General features: G+C 40.0%; 1 protein-coding gene across 1 annotated transcript; it reads right to left on the bottom strand.

Annotated features, from left to right (window-relative positions):
* Positions 1–2,734: 2,734 nt before the first annotated feature.
* sema7a (semaphorin 7A) lies at positions 2,735–12,658 on the bottom strand. Its single transcript, XM_051381365.1, has 14 exons — positions 12,037–12,658; positions 11,617–11,756; positions 11,005–11,046; positions 10,795–10,890; positions 10,471–10,573; positions 10,164–10,274; positions 9,510–9,652; positions 7,823–8,001; positions 6,824–6,932; positions 6,144–6,339; positions 5,847–5,959; positions 4,953–5,098; positions 4,658–4,716; positions 2,735–4,560 (listed from the first exon to the last, which is right to left on the bottom strand). The coding sequence occupies exons 1-14, from the start codon at positions 12,155–12,157 to the stop codon at positions 4,124–4,126; spliced, it is 1,995 nt and encodes a 664-aa protein (XP_051237325.1). The 5' UTR covers positions 12,158–12,658; the 3' UTR covers positions 2,735–4,123.
* Positions 12,659–15,121: the final 2,463 nt, after the last annotated feature.

Below are 15,121 nucleotides of genomic sequence, written 5' to 3'. Positions count from 1 at the left end.
TGTGAGTGGGTAATTGTTTTACTTTGTCTGCTCGTTCCCTCCAGAGAGTTTAATGTTTGGGATACAAGTTGTCTTTCTGGCTGTATCAGAGGTTATGTGCATCAAGTAATATATATGCTATATTGGGTGCATTCATTGTAAATACAGCACATGTGCGTGTTAAGTGTTTTAATATGTGTACTTGACTTTCTAGGCTTAATGGCAAACTGTAGCTTAGCAGAGAGTGCCAGTGGGTTAACTGAACTGTTATTTATCTAGTATATTCTCATCACCATCACAACAACCTTTGAAGATACTCACTTGATTTGCTTAATTCAGATACTTTGCACTGAAGGAGGATTTTCCCCCATCACTTACATTGGAAGCATATTATGGATGGGAATCCAGTGTGTAACATTTAGGAGGACGGATCACGTCCTCTTCCACGGACCACCATGTTGAAATGCCATGTTTCGTCTAACTAACACTGGCTCTAGATAGGCACTTTTGCATTTTTTTCACGTGTTTTGAGACCATCGTAGTTTATCTTACACTTTTGGAAGGCTGAGCTGTATTCAAATTAAAAGTGCTTTATGGTGGGAATTGTTGGGTCTTTCTTAATTATTTTATAAGGAGAATGTCTAAACCTGCTCTATATGAAAAGCCTCCCAAGATAACTTTAAATAAAATAAAATTGAATTGAACTAAATTGAAATGGTTGCAGTCTACTCTTCACTGCTAGATGTCACTAAATCCTACACACTGGTGGTTTAATGGCCAGTATGAGGAAGAGGAATTATTACAGCAAGCAAAACCTGTTTGCTTGTAAGTATTGTTAAGACAGACTTAAAAAGATGTGAGCATAAAACCTTTTATACAACAGTGACCTCTGCTGCCAAAAGACATGTTATACATGGAAAATGTTTATTATAATCCACAGGGTGGAGTCCTGGCCAAGAAGCTAGGTTTCCTTAATGAATAAAAAAATAAAAAAAATAAATTGTTTTACTAAGTTTACTTTGGCTTTCTGCTGGTAGATTTTCCTGTTAAAGGAGCACAACAGGATGACATGGAACTTTGGCCCAACCTCTCTGGGAATCCGGCCCACTTGCACTCAGTGCAGAGCAGAGCTCACAGTCACAATATCACACAGTTGAGACTGGAGTATGACGCCATCCAGACTCACAGCTGCTGACAGTTAAGAGATGGAGATAGTGTTTAGTTACACATCCCAGATACAAGGTTTACACTGTACACATATTTTTCTTTCCCTTAGAAAAATAGAGGGCTGAAGTGGGCAGGGTGGCTCAAGCGAGTCCACACCACAAACAAATTATGTTTGTTATTACGTATATGTACCACAGATCCATGAAAACATACTTTACATCTCCACCTTAAGTATGAGTAACTTATCAGCAGAGTAACAGTCAACAGGCCAGGCAGGCACTTGACCACAGGAGGCACATGAGGTCAGATGTTAGTCAGGTGAGGTCAGCTCTGGCTTAAGCAAAAGACTCCTTTATCTTCATTAAAGTGAGCTGACACCAGACACACGTACCGTACGTTCCAAGATTCCAGATTCAGTACTTTAGAGTTAGTAGGCTCACTTAAACAAAAGCCAAAAATAAGAGCAATAGTTTAAACCACTCACTCATAAAACACATAATAAATTAAAGTATAAAACTGATTCTTAAAAAGAAAAAACCTCTGTTGTGCTTTTGTCAGAGTGGTAGCAGGTTTGTACACCTATTTCAAGGTGGAGGAGATAGTAATTCCCAAGAATTTGTAGCTTTTTGTAAACCTATTTCAAGATGGAAGAGATAGTAACTCCCAATTTGTAGCTGTGATTAATTATGAGTAACGGAAGTTGATTTGTAATTCCTGCGTCTAGGAAACATTTGATTACAGTATGCGTCACATACCACCAGGGACAAAGCCTCTTTACTGTAGGCTGCTTCATCATTGTGGGAGATTAATCCCAGTACCGCGGTGTCATCAGTGAATTTGTAAATCCTGGGAGACTGGGAGTGGGTCATATGTATACAGTAACTACAGGAGTGGACACAGTATACACCCCTGTGGGGTTAAGAGAATTTGTTATGTTTGACCACCTACATCAACTCCAACAAAAAGGCAAGAACCCATTGACACAGGGCACAGTTCAGCTCCCATATTAAAGAGTTTGTCATACAGCCTGGATGGGACTAGAATTAACAAACAAAACCCTTTGAGTGTCAGGGACCTCTAGGTGTTGTCCAAGCAGTGTAGGGCATGAAGATTGTCATCTGTAATCATGCCCTACACTGCTGGGAAAAACACAGTTGTCAGACATTTGTGTTGCTGGGTGTTAATCTTGGATCTAAAATGAGAGAGCAGGAGAATTGTTATGGAGCATCTAAACCCTACCCTAATGACCTTATCTGAAAGAAAATCAGAGGATTTCCACCCGAGTGGTTGTGAAGTGATGGCCAAAGATACCCAATGTAGTTGTGTGGTGATTTCCTCTCCTTGTGTAAACAAGATGTACTCTCTTGGTCATCATTAGCAGGGTTGAGACTTAGATCCAGGAATAAGACAGATTAAACCAAAGGTCCTTACAGTATCGTCTGTACCCTGATCAGACTGCACGTGGTTTACTGAGTGCTATGCCCGATGAAGGCATGACCTACTAAGGATGGATAAGTGACTTTCTTGAAACCACTTGCAAGTGGATCTAAGAGTGGTGTGATGATGAGTCCTTGTTAATAATTATAGATTTTCAGCTCCATTCTGTTTTTTATTTATATAATTAAGAAATCAATAGTAGCCTTTTACATTCTTCGGGTGAATTTTCATTATGCAAAAATATACACTTTTCGACACATATTGGTTCCATGTACAAAAATATTTAGCACTACAATAACAGTTAAGGTTGTACCAAAATATTTGTTAAATAATAAATATAGCTTAGTAGTTTTTACATTTCAAAGAGTAATTGTACAAATGAAAAGTTGAATTCATCAGCAATAAAACACACACTCTCTCTCTCTCTTATCATTTGCTATTTCAATAGCTACACATAATTTGCAGCCTTAATTTGTGAGATATGATCTTTTGGTTGTTTTAAACTGTAGCTAAGCATGCTCAGTGTGTGGAAGCCAGATTTAGCCAGAGCTGGGCATTACTGCATTACAGTTCAATGACTCATCTCTACTTCTGCTTCTGTTTAGTATTATGTCGGCATTTGTCACTTGTGTCAATGGCTACTGTTAAAAGATATTTGAATATAAATAACTAGAAGTGTTTCAAACATCAATGACAGATCATTTTCAATAACCATCTAAAATCTGTTCTAAATTAAGTTTAATATAGTACTGATATCCATTGGTCAAACTGCAGCTAATATTGATCAAACATTTTATTTTATTGCACAGTGCACCTCTGACTGTTGACTCTGTGGGAGAAGTTAACAAAACATGGGACCTCAGGGGTCCCTGGCTGCCTCCACCCTCCCCTACACTCTGATCCTGTCTGGGGTGGGGCACAGGAACACATACATTGCTGACTTCTAATGGACTAAAGAGCTATGAGTTTACTTACTTGTACTGTACTGTCTGTGGCTCTCTGACCAGTTTTCTCACTCAAGATCACAACATTTTAATGGTGCTATAGTCATTCCTCAGACTGCCCTTACAGTAAAACCATCTTCTTCAGATTGCTTTTTACATCTTCAGCTTTGTTTTCCTAGTCTTAACAATGAGAAGATATAAACACCCAATTAATTATTTACGTAATTCATGCAGGATGCTGATATCATTAACTCATAATCAGCTGATCAAACAAACACCATAAGGCTCTTTTAAACATACTGCTTACTGGTTGTGCTTCTTTCTTCCTTCATCACACCAATCTCTTCCTGCTCTGGCTTCCCTTTCAAAAATAAACTTGGCCGAAGCTTGTTCCTGTAGACTTGAAAGCCTAACATTTCTGCCAACACACAGCTATGTGACTTGCACAAATTAGGTTTTAGGTTCATAGTGGAAGTGCTCCTTCTTGAACGATTGAGATGCAAGATTCCCTGGTGTTTAGGTGGATTTCCTTTAGTGCTGTCTGCATCCTGGTCTGATTAGCAATAGCAAGGACAAAGGGTCTGAAAATATTGATGCTACATTTCAAATATTAAGTCATGCACAACCAGAAAACCCATCACCACAACAGCCAGTCTAACGTTGATCTGTGTTTGCGGAACAGCAGCTGATGAATCATTTAAGTTGTCAGGGATATTGCTTCTGTCTCCTATTGTAGCTGGGATTGTTTGCTCTGTAAGCTGATACATTTTCACCACTTTGGTGTAGCCTTTCTCTGTGGAAACACACCGGTATGTGCCATAGTTCTCCTTTGCCATGGAAGGAATGAGGTGCAGGCAGTTAGACTGCATTTGCTGACAAGGGCTTTCCTGGTGATTATTATGCTTCCAGGTGTAGACAGCGTGGTAGGAGTCTATAGGACAGGACAGATAGAAAGGGACACCCAGATGGACTGAGTGAATTGTAAGCGAATCCACTGGTGTCATCCGTTTGGTCCTTTTTACTTGCTTTTGTTCTAAAAGAATGAAAAGAAGATTAAAATAGAGATGTGACAAAAATGTTTTGAGCCCTTAGCAAGTATATAATATGAATAATATCCCATCATTAGTTACCTTTAACTGATGTAGGGCACACAGTTATATCCCCGTCCATGATATTCTGAATGCCTCCGCTGTGAACAAAACAACACTTTTCATCAGGCACGTTTTTCTGTAAAAGATGAGTGACTTTGATGTTGTGAATTTTGAGTTTCTAAAATCATTTTCTCATCCTGCATCAACATTTATTCCTGTGTTTGGCAGAAAGGCAATATTCAAAAGAGCATGCAGAGAGCAGCTATTTCAATATCGTTGTACTGTATATTAAAAGTCTACTAAAGAGTCTTGGTGTTAACGCTGTCACACTTACTGGACAGTCGGGTTGCATCCAAACTCCGTCCAGGCACAGTACGGGTCCCGGGCTAAAACACAATCTGCGCAGGAACTGTTGTAGTCCTGACACCTCTGGAGGTCCACTGTAGCAATTTTCTCTGCAAAACCCACCACTAACTTTTTCTGAGCAAAGGGAAACAGACACACAATTCCACTTTTAACTTGCATTCATAGAATTCTTGCCACCTTGGGCGCAGCACAACCTGCTGTAAACATGTATCCAGATGGGTGATAACTTAAGGGAAAAAACAACAGAAGTAGGCCACGTGAAAGCATCTGCATTTGTCATGTTTCTTTACTCCTTCATTCAGGGTTCAATTTATCACCCCTCTGTATTATCACCATATAAAGTTGCTATGGGGAATGTACTTGCAAATAATTGGCTATTTACACATCCAGCAGACACAAAGCAACATTAGCATTTGGAATTGTGTTCATGGCTACCTGACGTGTGTATAATCCACAGTCCCTTTCTTACTGCTTTGTTTTGGTCTCTACCAACTCATAAGGGTAAATATACCTGGCTCCTCTGCAGCCAAATGCTCCACTAGTAACTAACATCAGCCTGCTGTTTGGTGCAGGTAGCGTACAGCTGGTTTTAGAGCTTTATTTTAATAAGCTTCAGCTGAAAATTAGGTTGATAAGAGCTGGAAGACTGAACCAAAACAGGCCAACAAACCAAAACAATAGGGTGAAAGATGCTAAAGATCTGAGGGAAAGTCTGGTAATCATTCTCTGTGGTTTTATTACTACAAGCAACATCTGTCACATTGCACACAGTCATTTGATCCGGTTAACACAAAAATATTGATTAGTGCAGCTTCAAAATATTAAAATTTAAATTTAATAATTTAATTTAAATTAGCCTCACCTTTCTGGAGTCAAGTTCAATTGCTTGTATGGATGAATTGCTGGATAGTTGTGTTTCAGAGATGATGAAAGGTTCTGACCCAGCCTCTAACACTTTATGGATCTTCCCAGAATCTATTGGAATAGGACACAAACAGCAAACAAGTAGTAGGCTATATTTTTAGCCCATTGTTCCACACAGATGAAAGACAATTACAAGCCAGATCAACAGGGAAGTACATAAATAGCACAACAAAGCACTAAATACCATCTATATCAATAGTGTAGTTACTGTAGTAATAGTTCAAAAACAACATACCAGTGGATAGCAGCAGAATGTTATACAGTCCCTGGTCTGCTGCCTGTACTCGATCCACTGCTATTTTGGTGTAGTTGTTGCTGCTTATATAAAATGGAGCTTTATAGTGCACGGAGTGAACCCAGTCAGTCATTTCTGGGTAATCCTTCACTATACTGACAGTGGCCAGTGGCAGGCTCCTGCTGTTTTTTACACACTGAAAAAACAGGAAATGGGAACATAAATTTAATGTTTGTAAGAGCGTCTTCAGGTATACAAAACTGAGGGTATCTCAAGTAAGAAAAACATTTGAATATATGGAGCAGGGGTTTCTTTACAAGACACATCTGGTGTTTACTATAGCAAGAGGAAATTCTGTAGACGTTTGGGGGGGGGGAAGAGAGCCACACTTTATTTCCTCAACTACAGGGCTGAACCCAAATCAACTCAACTTCTATCTGAGTTGGTAGATGGAAACACTGAACCACACCTGATGGGGATGAGTAATCACACACATTTTCCATGTTTACACCCATTTATGTAACAGGCCAGTTTTTATTTAAACCTACAATCCTAGTCAGAGACATGCAATATATGGCAGACAAACCACAATGAACATGAACAATGTGTATGGGTTGGAGAGAAGTTATAAGAAGTACTTTGTCTCTGCACAGTAACATAGTAACAAAACAAATCTTTACCATTCCTGGCCTTGGTTTGGGGATGTCTTTGTCATAGCCCTTGAAAGTGGAGTTCTCAAATATTTCTTCAATCATTTCTATTGAATAGATGCACACTGCTGTGGAGTTCCTAGAAGAAAAATAAGATAATTGAAGTTAGCATAAAAAGTACTGTTTTTATCTGTATATTAGCTATTGCCTCAACCATGGTAGTGGTTAGGATTACGATTGTGTCCCATTGCCTCATTCTGTTAAATTAAATATCTTAAAAGTAATAAAGACTAATGACAAAACTTTTTGGCACAGGGAACAGGACAACTGAGAAACATTTAACACATTGGCCAAATAGGGTGTGGTACTCACAATATGTAACACACCAGACACATATAACCCTATTCATCAAACTTTATTTATCTTACACAATAGGGCAAAACCTCCTTTACACTTACAAATAACTACACTCAATTTCCAGTTTAGACACAGCAGCCAGAAGGGCAACTCCCTTGGCCATACCAAGGACTTAAAGTCTCTTTTAAGCTATCTCTGTGCTGCTTTAATTTAAAAATGCCTCTTTTGTGGGTCTCAAATGTATAGAAGTGCAGAACTACATTGCTTTTTCGCCCCTTTAAAAAGATCCAATGTGTAACATTTAGGAGGATCTGTTTGCAGACATATTAGTGTAATAATCATCTGTAAATGAGACATTTCTACAGAAGCCCAGAACAGACAAACCAAACAATGACTCTAGATAGTTTCACGACCACCCTAGATTTTCTGATGTTTGGCGGAGTCAAGAGGTTTCAGCTGTTTGCAATCTGCAATCTCAAAGCAAGATGCTACTAAATCCTACATACCAGTCCTTTATGTAAGGGGAAGTGCAATTAGGAAAGGTGAGACTAAAAGGTTGTCTCCATGTGCATCAAATTGCTGAGTTTTCAGTATTAAGTGTGACCCTCTCTACGTGCTGCTTGTGTTGTTGCTTAGGTGCTGACGATAGAAAAAAATGGGGAAGTGTCTAACCAGCTACTTGTGAAAAGGGCATAGACTCGGGTGTCATGCCAGTCCTCGGCGTGAATCACGTAAATGTCCTGGAGACGGGTGAAATATAGCGACTCCTCAGGAAACCCACAGACAAGCCGGGCCTTAAGGAAAGATGTCCACATGTTCTGGAAGAATCTTTTCGATCCGCCTTCATCTACCTGCAAAATCATGCCAATAAATTACACAAGGAAGACGCTCTTTCACTTTTCTTGCAAACTGAAGTTCATCAACTAAGGGATATTTGATAGGACTGTTGTTACATGGACCGTGATATATGGCACAAAATAGCTAACCACTTTTAGGGCAAGTCTTGTTTTGTACTGATATTAAATATCAAAGCTGTTTAAAGATTGTATTTCACCACAGAAATAATGTGCCAGGTTATTAATCAAGGAAGAAGGAGCCTGTTCGTTGGTTCAGGTGGTGGAAAGAAGAGCATCCTGTAGCAGAAGGTTGCATTACTACATTAATCTGGTTAAAAACTTTTTGTATGCTTTAGTCCAAGTCTGTCATTGCATTCACATAACTGCAGGATATTCAATTCAATTCAATTTTCAATTCAATTCAATTTTATTTGTATAGCACCAATTCATAACAGAAGTTATCTCAGGACACTTTTCAAATGGAGCAGGTCTAGACCAAACTCCTTATAACATTTACAGAAACAGTACCACCATGAGCAAGCACTTGGCGACGGGGGCAAGGAAAAACTGCCTGTTAAGAGGCAGAAACCTAGGACAGACCCTTCGGCTCTAGGTGGGTGGTCGTCTGCCTCGACCAGTTGGGGTGAGAGAGAGAGAGAGAGAGAGAGAGAGAGAGACAAACAGACAGACAGACAGACAGTTGCACGGCAACAACAGTAGAAACAACTACACTAATAGTAGTGTAGGAGGAGGATATCACTCTGTCTACTATATATTTCGTCACCCTCATCTTTTGTTTTTATTATCTTTATTAATTTCCTGTCCTTTCATTTTTTCCCTGACAGCAGGCTGAGCCGTCAGTATGCATAATGACCTGATGTAACAGTAAATAGAGGCAGACCTTAACCACTCTTCCTGGTAGAAACAAAGATTAGAGTCAACATCAAACAAAACTGTTTGATGTGGACTTCAAACATCAGTCTACAGCAGGCATATTCATGTAGGGCTACTGTAGGAGACAGAGCAGACGCTGTCATAGAACATTAAGTTTAAACTGAAAAGTCCCACAATACTGTTTATTCCAATAGCAACTAGAAGAGAAAAGTAATTGTGTGCCAGAATATCATGTATGTTATGTAATGTATTGAAAGTGTGGAGTAAAGACTTTATTTTTCCTGATCTTCATCATCAAATCATGACAACGGATCATACCCACATTGCGTAGTACAGCACACCCTTAGCAGCTGAGACCAAGTCTGAATCATGGCCACGCCCTCCCACAACCTAAATTTCAGTGTTATGACTGACTAATCTTTGTTTTATTTCTAAAGTATAAGAGCATTTTGACATTTAAAATGAACACTTCAAAACTACCAATATTTTTTTCATATAATTTACTAACTGGAGTCAATATGAGTGGAATCTACCATCCCTAAGATTTGACTGGTTGTTAAATTGATTACTGAGGCTTTGGGGAATTTACTGCAGCAGTCAAGTAAACAAGTCAGTCTACACCAGCGTACCTTACAAACTCTGGCAACCCTCGATATCCAGGGGTCAGCCTCGGGGTTGTTATCAGAATTCTTTTCGCGGAAAAAGATGTAAATTTTCTCATTATCAGCGTCTTCCTTCCGCTTCACCCAGGATGCAGAGATGAATGTGGGCTCTGTAAAAAAACATGTTCAACAAACTGCTGGGAGACAACAAAAGCTTGGCATGTGAATGCAAAACAAAGGGAATAGTGAAACTGCAATAAGGAATGGCCAGAACAACACAAGTTGAGGGCTGAACAGTTTTAGGACAAACTGAAACTAAACAGCACATCATTTTCATGCAATGGGAATATTAAAGCACCAGTGTGTAGGATTTTGGTGGCATATAGCGATGTAGTTGATGACTGTAATTCCCTCGCTTCATACTCCCACTCTAAGCTAAGGAGAAACTACTGAGGCTGCGAAACCCGCAAAAAGGCCATATCTAGAGATAGTGTTTGGTTTGTCTGTTCAGTCTGAAAAACATGATTCTTAATTTCACATTATTATACACACCTTTGATTCTTGCTGATTTCCCCTGATGTTCCCATTTATTGGGGGGTGCTGTCACATCACAGTACTAATAGACTTTTACCATGTAGTATTCAGTCCCATATTAGGAATTACCTACAGTCATTTACCCACCTGAGACCCACTTGTCATACATCCAGACATTAGTTCTGCTGCCAGCTTTCCTTCTGAATTGTAATGAACTTCCGTCAGTATCCAAAGGTGCTGCTGAATATAGATCCCGCTCTAAAAATAAGACAGAGTGAGAGGACAGAGAGAGAGAGAGGAAAGGGAGGAAAGATGTTCAATTATTCAGTATATTTCTTTGGAAATGCAATGGCTTGCCAACTGTGTTATCACATCACATATGAGTTGATATGGTTACATAAGTCTGCAGACCTGACATAAACAGTCTTTGGTTGGATAGGAAGCTGTAACATACCTGCTGTGAGAGATATGGAGTTCTGTGTATATATGAATGGAGAGATGCCTGTCCCCTCATAACTCTCCATTATCTCATGCGACTGATTGTTCACTGAAGAAAACTGTAGAACCACAGAAAGTCAACAGAATATCAAGATTAGTTCCAGACACCTGTGATGGAAAAATACCAAAAACCGACACCTGATACTGAATTAAAGTTTAATTACAACTGCTTCACTAAAAAGCTCCATGCTTTCATGAGCTTTGCCCTGCTGTTACCACAAGCCACTAAAAACTGCTGAATGTCAGACTGACAAACTCAGTGATATATGCAAACACTTACAAGTTTCCAACACTGCGGTTTGTTTCCATTAGTCCCACAGACAAACAGGCTGTCTTGAAACTTCTCAATAACAGTAATAACATTTTCACAGGAGCCCTGCAACACAGAGGCTGTTATTACCAGGTCATCACACAGAACTGATATCTATACTGCGTTCAAACTTGTAGTCACATTTATGATCACATAAGCTGTCATTCTCTAGCTACTGACCTCTTGGCACTGTTGATGTCCTGTTGTTTTCAGAGGAAATTTCTGCAGGGAACATCAATTGGTAAACAAATTAATAATGTTTTCACTTGGATAGTTAGACCCTACTTATCACTTACTAACCAATAAAGAATGTTGCACTTCAGTATCAGCCCAAACCCTGATTGTTTTGGTGATTGCATAATGTTTAAAATAGCTGGATAGTAGATAAAAAATGAACCGGTGCTGAAACCCATCTTAGGTCTTCTTTCTCAGGTTTCTCTATCCACTGGTAAAATGAAGCTCTATGGCTGTCTTTACTATAATTTCTTGAAAATTCTGGATTATTATAGAAACTTTCATCAGGGTCTGTTTGTGACATGTGTTAACCAGTAGCAGTTAATCCGCTGTGCCTCCTGACATGAATTTATTAGCTGGCTTTGAAAGGCCATATCTGTGTGGGTGCTGGCAGACAGACAATGAGTGACAAGGGGTCTTAACCATCTGTTACAGTACCGAATCTAATTACCACCCCAGCTGCATGGCAGACTCCACTGGCGCACTCATGAACCACACAGAAGACTTGATTGGTAAGTAAAACAGCAGCTAAAAATGTATTAGTTCAAAAACACCCACCTCTATAATATGATGGTCATCCACATCAAGTTTGAACACAAAATCAGTCCCTCCAACATACAGCTCCTCAGAGTCCTCATCATAGAAGAAAACACTGTGGTTCTGACGGTCTTTGTATTCAAATCCACCACAAATTACATCTGAGGAAAGAAAGGGTCACATTGTCATATTTTAGGACTGCAAGGATGCTGAAGGTTAGGCTGAACCGCAATGACTGCATTGCATCACAAGAGTAAACTTGGGTCACCTAAAGAGAACTAGATTTTAGCGGGCTTAAACGGATTTGAGGACGGGATTAACTCTCTAACTGATGTTTCTAACCGTCCGCACTGATCTGAGACACTGAACGCATCTAAAAGCATTGTAGAATATTTTTTTTAACAAAACAATGATGGTGAAGCAGTAACAAGTGAACATTACCTTTGCACAGAACTCTGGGATTATCTTTAGATCCGAGAGTCGGTGTGTCCTCCAATCCTACACCAAGGACTAGTTGAAAATCCGCAGCAAGCCAAATATAAATAAAACCAAGTCGCCTCATTTTGCACCTTTAGCTGGAGAACATTTCTGCCAATGGTGTGTCGTGTACTGTCCTCATCACATCTGTTCCCGCATGAAATGGATCAGGAACGGATATATGCGAGACTCCTCCTCCTCCTCTCCGGTCATTTGGAGGTCTAGTAGTCTTTTAATAGGTAAAAATGATTAGATGTTTAGGGAAACTAAACATTAGGTCTATCTGATGGAGAGGTAGAGAGGAGTTAAATTGTATCCATCTGTCGAAATCCGAAGTAGCGTTGACGCAGAGCTCAAACAGGAATGCAAACGTGGGCAGGTAGTGTAATAAAAGATACGTCGTATCACTATAACACAGATTATCTCGATATCACGGCACCTGTCAGTGGGTGGGATATATTTAGGCAGCAAGTGAACATTTTGTTCTCAAAGTTGATGTGTTAGAAGCAGGAAAAATGGGCAGCGTGAGGATTTCAGCTGGCTGGACGACTGGGTCAGAGCATCTCCAAAAACTGCGGTTGTTGTTGTGGGGTGTTCCCGGTCTGCACTGGTCAGTATCTATTAAAAGTGGTCCAAGACGGGAAAGGCGGGGAACAGGGTCAGGGGCGGCCAAGGCTGATATGTGTGGTCCGATCCAAGAGACAAGCTAAGTTAATGCTGGTTCTGATAGAAAAGTGTCAGAACAAACAGTGATCACAGTTTGTTGCCCAGGTGGTCATAATGTTATATCTGATGGCTGTAATTTAATACATGAAACATTAGCATATGCAATGGACAATAAAAAAGGTAATGAAATGTCATAATTTAAATGTTTACAGATTAAGTAGTTGCAGGGACTAATATTAGGTGGTTGCGCACCACAGGAGTGCTTTATTTCAAATAGCCTATTACAGAAGCAATCTGAGGGGGAATCATGTCTGAAAAGAGGAGACGTGGTTGCAGTTTACAAGCTTTTTTATATTGCTTCCTCCCACTCGATCCTACGAAAAGCCCACATTAAGGGCATTTGGTCCTCAGTGGCATATATAGTGGGTACGGAAAGTATTCAGACCCCTTTACATTTTTCACTCTTTGTTTCATTGCAGCCATTTGCTAAAATCAAAAAAGTTCATTTTATTTCTCATTAATGTACACTCAGCACCCCATCTTGACAGAAAAGAACACAAATGTAGAAATTTTTGCAAATTTATTAAAAAAGAAAAACTGAAATATCACATGGTCATAAGTATTCAGACCCTTTGCTCAGTATTGAGTAGAAGCACCCTTTTGAGCTACTACAGCCATGAGTCTTCTTGGGAATGATGCAACAAGTTTTTCACACCTGGATTTGGGGATCCTCTGCCATTCTTCCTTACAGATCCTTTCCAGTTCTGTCAGGTTGGATGGTGAACGTTGGTGGACAGCCATTTTCAGATCTCTCCAGAGATGCTCAATTGGGTTTAGGTCAGGGCTCTGGCTGGGCCAGTCAAGAATGGTCACAGAGTTGTTCCGAAGCCACTCCTTTGTTATTTTAGCTGTGTGCTTAGGGTCATTGTCTTGTTGGAAGGTGAACCTTCGGCCCAGTCTGAGGTCCTGAGCACTCTGGAAGAGGTTTTCTTCCAGGATATCTCTGTACTTGGCCGCATTAATCTTTCCTTCAATTGCAACCAGTCGTCCTGTCCCTGCAGCTGAAAAACATCCCCATAGCCTGATGCTGCCACCACCATGTTTCACTGTTGGGATTGTATTGGGCAGGTGATGAGCAGTGCCTGGTTTTCTCCACACATACGCTTAGAATTAACGCCAAAAAGTTCAATCTTGGTCTCATCAGACCAGAGAATCTTATTTCTCATAGTCTGGGAGTCCTTCATGTGTTTTTTGGCAAACTCTACGCGGGCTTTCATATGTCTTGCACTGAGGAGAGGCTTCCGTCGGGCCACTCTGCCATAAAGCCTCGACTAATGCAGGGCTGCAGTGATAGTTGACTTTGTGGAACTTTCTCCCATCTCCCTACTGCATCTGTGGAGCTCAGCCACAGTGATCTTTGGATTCTTCTTTACCTCTCTCACCAAGGCTCTTCTCCCACGATTGCTCAGTTTGGCTGGACGGCCAGGTCTAGGAAGAGTTCTGGTCGTCCCAAACTTCTTCCATTTAAGGATTATGGAGGCCACTGTGCTCTTAGGAACCTTGAGTGCTGCAGAAATTCTTTTGTAACCTTGGCCAGATCTGTGCCTTGCCACAATTCTGTCTCTGAGCTCCTTGGGCAGTTCCTTCGACCTCATGATTCTCATTTGCTCTGACACGCACTGTGAGCTGTAAGGTCTTATATAGACAGGTGTGTGCCTTTCCTAATCAAGTCCAATCAGTTTAATTAAACACAGCTAGACTCCAATGAAGGAGCAGGACCATCTCAAGGAGGATCAGAAGAAATGGACAGCATGTGAGTTAAATATGAGTGTCACAGCAAAGGGTCTGAATACTTATGACCATGTGATATTTCAGTTTTTCTTTTTTAATAAATTTGCAAAAATTTCTACATTTGTGTTTTTTTCTGTCAAGATGGGGTGCTGAGTGTACATTAATGAGAAATAAAATGAACTTTTTTGATTTTAGCAAATGGCTGCAATGAAACAAAGAGTGAAAATTTTAAAGGGTTCTGAATACTTTCCGTACCCACTGTAAAGTAGACCTTTTTTTTAGGCCACAACATTTATTGCTCAAGATATAAACATAACTTAATATGTTTTTCTTTTACATCCAGAATAACAGTAGTGAACTTCCCTTTGCTACAAAGTGGGATTGCACATTTGATGATGGTGACAACATACAGAAACTTTGAAGCAACTATTTCAAGTTTTAGATGCATGAACAAATAGCTTTTTTTCCTTTGACGTTACAGTCACACACTCTGTGTTGTACGTAGTACAGAATCACTAATAATCACGCCACCAGGGAGGAAGTAAAACAATAAGGGTAATTCTCAGTCAATGTTGTTTCTCACTCCCTATTG

Source organism: Dicentrarchus labrax, unplaced genomic scaffold (genome assembly GCF_905237075.1).
Source record: "Dicentrarchus labrax unplaced genomic scaffold, dlabrax2021, whole genome shotgun sequence".
In the NCBI taxonomy this organism is placed as follows: domain Eukaryota; kingdom Metazoa; phylum Chordata; class Actinopteri; family Moronidae; genus Dicentrarchus; species Dicentrarchus labrax.
The sequence above is the reverse complement of the archived record's forward strand: the minus strand, read 5'-3'. Positions and strand labels throughout refer to the sequence as shown.

What these genes read in the sequence shown, in the direction of transcription:
- sema7a (XM_051381365.1), bottom strand. Translation starts at nt 12,157, where the DNA reads ATGAGGCGACTTGGTTTTATTTATATTTGGCTTGCTGCGGATTTTCAA. An exon ending in CTCCATATCTCTCACAGCAG is followed by an intron (nt 10,275 to 10,470) that starts GTATGTTACAGC and finishes TCTTATTTTTAG; the next exon opens with AGCGGGATCTATATTCAGCA. An exon ending in GTGCCCTACATCAGTTAAAG is followed by an intron (nt 4,561 to 4,657) that starts GTAACTAATGAT and finishes TCATTCTTTTAG; the next exon opens with AACAAAAGCAAGTAAAAAGG.